This window comes from Nannobrachium achirus (assembly GCF_963921795.1).
Source record: "Nannobrachium achirus genome assembly, chromosome: 20".
Lineage (NCBI taxonomy): Eukaryota > Metazoa > Chordata > Actinopteri > Myctophiformes > Myctophidae > Nannobrachium > Nannobrachium achirus.
The window spans coordinates 29,100,473-29,108,991 of record NC_137827.1 but is presented as its reverse complement, the minus strand read 5'-3'; the positions used below and the strand labels follow the sequence as shown (position 1 = coordinate 29,108,991).

Sequence of the window (8,519 nt, the reverse complement as noted above, 5' to 3'; positions counted from 1 at the left end):
GTCACACACACGTCTCACACACGTCTCACACACACCAAACGCTCTGAAAGTAGCCTATATAATAATCAATGCAACATTGGGAATTATTTTGTATTTCTGGAAAAAGTGAGTCCCATCAAGACAAAACACCCGGAGAAAAGTGAGTCCCAAAATCAAGGCGAAACACCTGGAAAAAAAGTGAGTCCCATCAAGGCGAAACACCCAGAGGTCCAGGTCAGCCCAATCTGAGTTTCCAGAGGTAGTTTTTTACGCCACTAGGGGGTGAAAAAAGGTTAGCCTAGAATCTCTCGATTCCAGACAAAAGTGCAAAAAATGCACTTTTGCAACCTCTGAGTGGATGCGCACCGGAATTTTTTTTTTCCCGAGTAGATGCGCACCAGAATTTGGATGTCGGCCCACTTTACGGCAAAGTCGGTGGGGGGTGCGCAGAACTCCACAACGGGGGTCTAGGCGGGGGTTCATCTTCCCTCAAACATCAAATCTGCAGTATTATTATTATTTTTTAAATCTGCAGCACAAAATGCAGCACGTGGAGCATGCACAACACAGAAGACACGCACGCACACGCACGCACGCACACACTTTTTTTTGGGACTCACTTTTCTCCGGGTGTTTCGTCTTGATGGGACTCACTTTTTTCTAGGTGTTTCGCCTTGATTTAGGGACTCACTTTTTTGGAGATTTTGGGGATTTTGGGACTCACTTTTCTCCGGGTGTTTCGCCTTGATGGGACTCACTTTTCTCTGGGTGTTTCGTCTTGATGGGGCTCACCTTTTTCCAGGTGTTTTGCCTTGATTTTGGGACTCACTTTTCTCTGGGTGTTTCGCCTTGATGGGACTCACTTTTCTCTGGGTGTTTCGCCTTGATGGGACTCACTTTTTCTCTGGGTGTTTCGTCTTGATGGGGCTCACCTTTTTCCAGGTGTTTCGCCTTGATTTTGGGACTCATTTTTCTCCGGGTGTTTCGCCTTGATGGGACTCACTTTTTTCGCCTTGATTATGGGACTCACCTTTTTGGGTCGTGGGGGTGCACGGAACTCCTCAACGGGGGTCTGTGGTTCCCCCCAAAACTTCTTAACAGAAATATAATATATCCCTGTGTTCTGTTACATTTTTTAGTTTGATACATGTTTGATACTTTTATCAGGCTTGCTTTACTAGCGTGGGTACAATTTCAGCCAAATGCCAAATGGTGTATGACTGAAGCAAAGTAATACATCTTTATAAATGACTTCTCATCTTTAAGTCATTACTTAAGTGAATATCTGTATGATCTTGCATGCATTGCCCACACACCACAAGCAGAACCTGCCTCGGCCACGGCCATTTTTGAACAAACTTATTAAAGGTATTCTACTACAGACCTCATTACTAGTCCGCTGCGCCAGCACAGCAAGGTCATCTCACAATGCTTTCTGAACTGGTTTTGAAATTATTCTGCTGGTCTTTAAAGTAAGACCTTCAGTGGAGCTTGAACCCACAGCCTCTGTATCATTAGCTCAGTATCCCAACTCATTTAGCTACTTGCAGCTTAAAACAAAATAGTATTTTTTCTTATTACACAAACAACAAACAACGTTACAAAAGAAAAAAGAAAAGAATATTTTCAGGTTCAAATCTCAGTTAGGGACATACCACAGATCACAAAATGCTGACATAAAAACACTATTAAAATACAGTACTTGATGTATGCTGTAAGTGTTCACACAAAGGCAGACATTCCTTCTCCAATTTCACTATATATCTTTTATAAATAATGTCCTACTTTATCATACAACAGTGTCACACAAAAGCATCGAAAGTAGCAGATACAGAAGCTTGAAACGTGGTGCGAAGGGTGGTGTTTGTTTTCTCTTGGAGGCTGCCATCTTGTGGTCAAAAGTGTCAGTTAAAAAACACAGATACTTTTACATCACAGAATCAACTCCTCCCCTAATTACCATTCACCCAACACTGTGGGGTGTGGCCAACTTCAGCTAGGTCACCACCCACCATGACATCCATGCATACTTAATGAACTGGGGGTGTGGCTACATAAAAACCCAATTTTAACTCTTTCTGTATACTTTTTTGGAAAAAATCTTCCTCCTAGTATAATCATAATACCTGATAATCATGTTTTAGAGGGGGGGGGGGGGGGGGAATCATGGCACCACCTCTTTAAGTACCATACTTTTGCATTTGTTCACAAATAGTGACAATAGCAGATCTACCAACTCAAAATGTGTCCATTTGACAGTAGGGTATTGATTTACGGGGGAAAAAAGCTCACACATACCTAAAATGTTTTGCTCAAGTACAGTAAATGTACTTAGTTACTTTCCATCTAGTAGAGAAGTAAAATAATTTAAAATAGGAAATACTTTATTTCCTATTTTACTTGAGTAAATGTACTTGTAAATGTACAGTTACTTTCCATCACTGATTACCACCAGGTGGCATGCAAGACTGATAGACCACTGAAGAACGTTTTCCACATTGGAAAGCAAGGGAATAAAACACATCTATTTCCAAATATTTATTCTTAGCTGAAAATATGTTTTCTATACACTTGTCTTTTACTGTAAACCCATTTTGTTCATTGGACACAGTTTATACATATTCTGTACAATAAACACCATTATGCTTTAAAGCTGAGAATAGCTGTGTATATGAACTACACATGTACAATCAGCTTCAACTCGGCTGCACGCAGTCCGTCTGACTCTGTACAATACAAGACTCAAATCAGAATCCTCATCCTTTCATAAAACTTGAAGCAGCGTAAAAGCACAGGCCTTAAAAGATGCAGTTCTAGGCCAACCATCTACTCGGGGCTGGTGATTTATCTCCTCCATTTTAATAAATGGGGGGCAATGGCAACACAACGCACTCAATAAACAAACCAAATCACCCGTATTACAATCACTTACTTTGGCCAAATTGTGAATTCAGTTTGCTCGTAATTTCGAAAATAGGCTCTCCATGCAATTAAGCATCTTTCAGTGCCAAATCGAGAGTACTTTAGCTGTCTCCATGTACAGCACACGTACTGTATAAGGTATACATGTTCATAAAACACATATGCGTTGTTTCCAATAAATACAGGTAGCCTCGTCAACATCTACTGTGCCAGTGGTTCTCATGGGGGTCTAAATTGACCAAATACAAGTCTGTAACTCTGGCAATATACAAATGGAACCAAATGAACCCGGTTCATTTGGTTCCATTTGTACACTGTCAGAGTTAAAGGAGTAGTTCACCCCAAAAATGACATTTTTTCTATTGATTAGTAATGCCATGGAGACTTGAGTTCAAAAATAGTTTTGTGTATTTGTCGCATTCCTAAGACAAAAACATTGATTATAGTAAATTTACCCCAAATTGATTCTGGATGGGGACCCAAATAAGGCCCTGGATGGGGACCCAAATGCATTTGGATCACTGGGGGAAGGTTTAGGGTCAAGGGTCAAGTAAATGTACCCCCGTTGATTCTCACCCAAATGTATTTGGGTCCCCATCCAGGGCCTTGTATTTGGGTCCCCATTCAGAATCAATGGGGGTAAATCTACTTTTTTACTACAATACATTTTTTGTCAAATGTGACATATACAAAAAATATTATTGAACTCAAGTCTCCGTGGCATGACTAGACCATTTTTCATTTTGGCGGTGAACTACTCCTTTAAGGGGAGACCTTGAAATTTGAATGTTTGAGAAACACTGTACTATATGCAAAACATGTGCTGAAAGAGCAGCCACGGATGGCCACGTGTGTATATGGGTGAATAATGTCACCCTCCTGTCAGACATGACGGTAGGGGTGGCCATTAGTGGTCAGGAGCCAGTTTGTTACAGCAGCATGTATAAATACCTGGCTGTAGTGACAACAAGCATGGTAACCAGGATACTGTAACCAGAGCCAGTGTGACCCCTAGACAACCCACTACCTCCGCCTGTCATATGATCCTGAGACATGCCACCTCACACAAATACTGAGCGTGGTTTAACACAGCTGACAGGTGGAAATAGGATGACATAAATCCTGGGCATTGCATTCAAATTACTTTGTGTTCTCAGACTTAAAACTGGCAATCTTTCCCCGGTCTCCTCTCTACATTCACTAGGCTTCGCTGTGGCACATGGACTCAAACCATAGAATGCTTTTGGGGGAAAACTAGCTGAGATCAACCATCTTATCCGTTCAAAATGTTCATGGAAATAAGAAGAGGAAAGTAAAACCATTGACTGTCTTCTCTGGGTGTTACCAAGTCTGTTGATAACCATACTATACGGTTAAGTCACTGCAATCACAGTAGAGCAGAAATAAAGGATACATGTTGAATGAAAAGTAGATTCAGCATAGATTTTCATATTTCATATTATTAAAAATACATATAGAATCCTTTCAATCGGATTTTGCAGATAACATTAGGCACTTAATGCAGGCAAGCCAATAAGTGAAGGTGTCTTGCCAAATAAATACAGCACTCATTTTTGATAAGGTTGTTCAATTTCTTCCAACAAAACTCAGTTTAGAAACGTCATGAAAAAAATATATGAATATAAAATCAGTTTTCCAGTCTCTACCCAAGATCCCAAACCCTGCGCAACTCTTCATTTTCTTTTACATTGTAGTCAAACTTGACCAAAACTGAACGTCATCCTTCGGTTTAGATCGAGTTTTTAAAATTGTGTGACAGCTTAAATTCTGTTCAAAATGATAAAACTTGAATACATAACACTGGTACCTAGGCTGTAGCTATAATTAAAAATCGGATTGCTGATTAATAGTGCATTGTGTCTCACCTCTCATGCTCACGGATAGGCCGTTAACCAGTTGAACCCTTGCATCACTATTCAGGGGGGAAACGTTGGCCGAAAATAGCTAATCTACAAGCTCACCACACGTTGCAAGCTTGTAGATCGGCTATTTGCGGCATAGAGATTTGATGTATAGAGAGAGAAAAAAGAGCGGACAAAGTACAGGGTTGATCCGGTCAACTAAGTATAGATGGTTTAAGTGGTTGAGGCACAATAACACAGCCATATCAATACACTGAACCAACACATTGGGTCGTTAATGTAATACATAGTGATGCTGAAACAAAAAACTAAAACAGGCAAGTATTTTTCTTGTGGTAAAACAAACACGTGTTGTTGTGGGGGATTTCTTATTTTCTTTGGTGATGACCTGAGAAGGATGAAGTTAAGCTACTGAAAGTCTCAAGTAGCCATCTACAGTATATCCACTACAAAATACTTATATTCACTCTTCAAAATCACACATACTCGTACTGTAGCTACAGGAAGTGTCTCTTTGGTGACATTGTCCTAGAACTTATGGCATAAACGGGGGGATTTTAGTTGTTCCAAATCAAAGTTTAAGTCATTGTGTTGTATGTAAGGATAAAAACACATCATCATTAATGAAGGGTAAGTCAAATACAGGGCCTAAGGACAAGTCCCCATTTGTACCAATTGGGTGTTGTGTGGCACAGTTAAGGGTATAATAAGACAAGATAAACCTTCATACCGGTCACATTTATATCCAACCATCATTTAGTCTTTTAAAGAAAAACTCCTTCATAAGAAAAAAAAAAAAGAAAAGAAAAAAGGTATTCAGTAACATAATTCATCTTTAAAAAAAAAGGAAAACGCATAATTAAATGAAATAACTCAAATTGCTTCTGATACATAATTATCATAATATAGATTTTTTTTCTTTTTTTTACTGCAGCTTTACCATGGTTCATTATGTACAAGGTACTGAGAAAGTGCTGGGCTTCAAATAGCAATAATGTCATGTAAAAACCACAGTGAAACGTAATACTGTTAAGAGAGGGGCATAGAACAGTCTTTATGCTCCTTCAGGTGGCAGTGCTCTTTCACTGTACATCCATACATCATGGTTCCGTAAGTCATGCCTCCTTTAATAATCAAAGAAGGTGTTGGGCTGGGCTCCAACAGAGAACGACCGCCACGCTGGGTCTGATGTCTACCTTTGTACCACCACAATGCAGTTTGGCAATTTAGCTTAAGAGGGAATTCCACTGTCTGGCCTTCCGAGTCAACAGTGTAAAGTGGGGGAGGCGGGCAGGACAGAGCCTTAGATCAGCCTGGAGTTACGGAGAAACTGGATGAGAACCTTGTAGATGAAGACGTACTGAGAGATGGTCTGCACCAACATCATCCTCTGCTGACGGAGCATGCTCAGAACCGTCGGGACGTCCAGCATCTGAGGCGGAGATACAGACATTTTGTGTAAAGGTGAGAGTAGCGATACATAGGAAGAGTCTGTGGCCCCTGGTGGTCCTTGAGGGGGTCCCCAGAATGTATTTTTTTAATATAGCATCAAAATGAGTCTAACCACTTTAGCCCCAAAAACATTGGCTATTTGAAAAAGACAAACTACATACAGTATTTACTTTTCAAAATCTTGAAAATTCTTGAAAGATTTAGGATATTTCTTCAACATTATAAATACAAAAATCTTGGCACAACATATTTTCAGATAGGGTTCGCAGCCAAATAAATATTATTTTGGTCGTCTTTGACATGAAAAAAACCCACTGATTTAGGAGCATGTCTCTACCCATGTGAGATAGACACAAAGAGTCTTTAGCCCAAATGCTGTCAAGTTGGCCTTTATAGAGCTGTGTGATACAGTCATGTTAACCACTTTCAACCTGGTGTCCCCAGCACACATACAAGTTCACAACTTGTCACATCGAGCTTGTGGATCAGCTATTTTAGCTATTCATTGTACAATGAAGTATAGATAGGGCTTCATATTATAGTTAACTAAAATGAAATAACAAAAACTAGAAAGATGCAATTGGAAATTGCAAGTGTGGTTGCCATGACACGAGTCACACTTGCAAATATCTTGGTATCTGTCAGTCCCCTATTTGAGAAGTGCTAACCATTCTGACTTTGTCCCTTTTAAGCCCATATGTGGAGATACCTGATGTCATCAATATTAAGCCCATATCTTGGAATCCCCATATATGGACATACTGTGTCAGTTGCAGGTGGTCTATGATCAGTCATCCATATTTGGGAAAAGTTGAATTTCTAATTTAAGTCCATGGAGAAAATGTATTCTCAAATAGATGTATATAAATATCATCTCTTAGCAAAATGCAAGTAATTGATTCCCGATGAAACCAGTCAATTTGACATACAGTATGGCCCAAGTGCGTGCCACCAAAACTGTGGGAGGAGTAGCGCAGCAAAATAGTTTAGGACGGGAAAGATGGATGATGGATGGACGGACGGACGGAATAAAGTCGGACAAGTACTATAGTCTGGTTGCCCTGCAGTAGCCTAGCGCAGCTAGACTGTCTGCCTTTGCTAACACAAGGCAGCACAGTGAGATATTGTCTGGCTATGCAAGGCTAGCCCTGCAGGGGCAACCACACTAATAAACTCAATTAGAAAACCCACTTTAAACGTATCTTAAGTACTAAATAAAAATAAAAACGAATGAAATTTTAAAAACGTGTACTGTTCAGATGAGTACTTCATAGTCACACATAGAAGGATTACCTCGTTGTGCTCTAGACAAGCGATCATGATCTCAGACAGGACGACCACTCCGGTCCGGCCTACTCCAGCGCTACAGTGGACCAGCACAGGTAGGTTGGTGTTCTTTGGGTCACTGATGCTGTTGGTGTGTCTCCTCACTGACTGGATCTCCTCCAGGTAGGCTGGGAAAAGGACACCACATCACATCGTTCATTTCTCTATACTTGATCCCCTCCCTCTTTCCCTCTACACTACATTTCTTCACCAAAAATAGCCTCTCTAAATGCCAGGGTTCAAGTGGCTAAGTAAATACTTACAGCAGACCTCCCCCTCACACATACAGGACGTACTTGACCCACCAATCTACAAGTTCACAAATGCCTTGTGAACTTGTAGATCTGTTATTTTCAAGCTTTAGGGTTTAGGTTACACTGTGTAACTTGTTTTTCTTCTTTTAGGTGATACCAGTGGTAGCTATATGGTCCAATCGGACCATATAGAAGCAACACCCATAAAACAAATACAGCATAGTTTGGTTTGAAATTGGCCTGTTATAGCGCCTTAGCAAAACCGATTTTTGCTACCACTCCTACAGATCTTGTTCAAACCTCAAAATCGGTACATCTCTGTATAAGACGCATCTGTCCGATTTCCATTCAGAATTGATACAATTGGCTTCCAAAGGTTGTGAGAGTCATTAAAGGTCCTACACCATGCATTTAAAAATAATTTATATAACACTGTTTGTGTCCCAAAAACGTTTTTGAAAAGGTTTGAGGCTAAATTACCACTCCTGAATACAGAGCCCCTGTCATTTCTGCCTGGCTTTCAGAGCATTTTCAGCTGCAGTACCACCTTGTCCTGAGTGGGAGGACTGCGCTATTGAGCCAGATTTGGCCCCACACTCCTCCCCACCTCCTGCTCAGCAGGCCTGCCCACCCCTCCCCAACCCTCTCCCAGCTCCTCCTGCCTCCTTCTCAGGCCTGCCCACCCCTCCCCAACCCTCTCCCA

The 8,519-nt window shown here is 40.8% G+C and overlaps 1 protein-coding gene across 1 annotated transcript in view; it reads right to left on the bottom strand.

The window, feature by feature from the left end:
- Nucleotides 1–3,510: 3,510 nt before the first annotated feature.
- ptpn21 (protein tyrosine phosphatase non-receptor type 21) overlaps nucleotides 3,511–8,519 on the bottom strand; it is a 29,322-nt gene continuing 24,313 nt past the window's right edge. The window contains exons 18-19 of the mRNA XM_080751453.1: nucleotides 7,530–7,690; nucleotides 3,511–6,216 (exon numbers count right to left, since the gene is read on the bottom strand). Of these exons, the coding sequence (XP_080607579.1) occupies nucleotides 6,088–6,216; nucleotides 7,530–7,690 (290 nt within the window). The 3' untranslated portion in view covers nucleotides 3,511–6,087. The remainder of the gene's footprint in view (nucleotides 6,217–7,529; nucleotides 7,691–8,519) is intronic.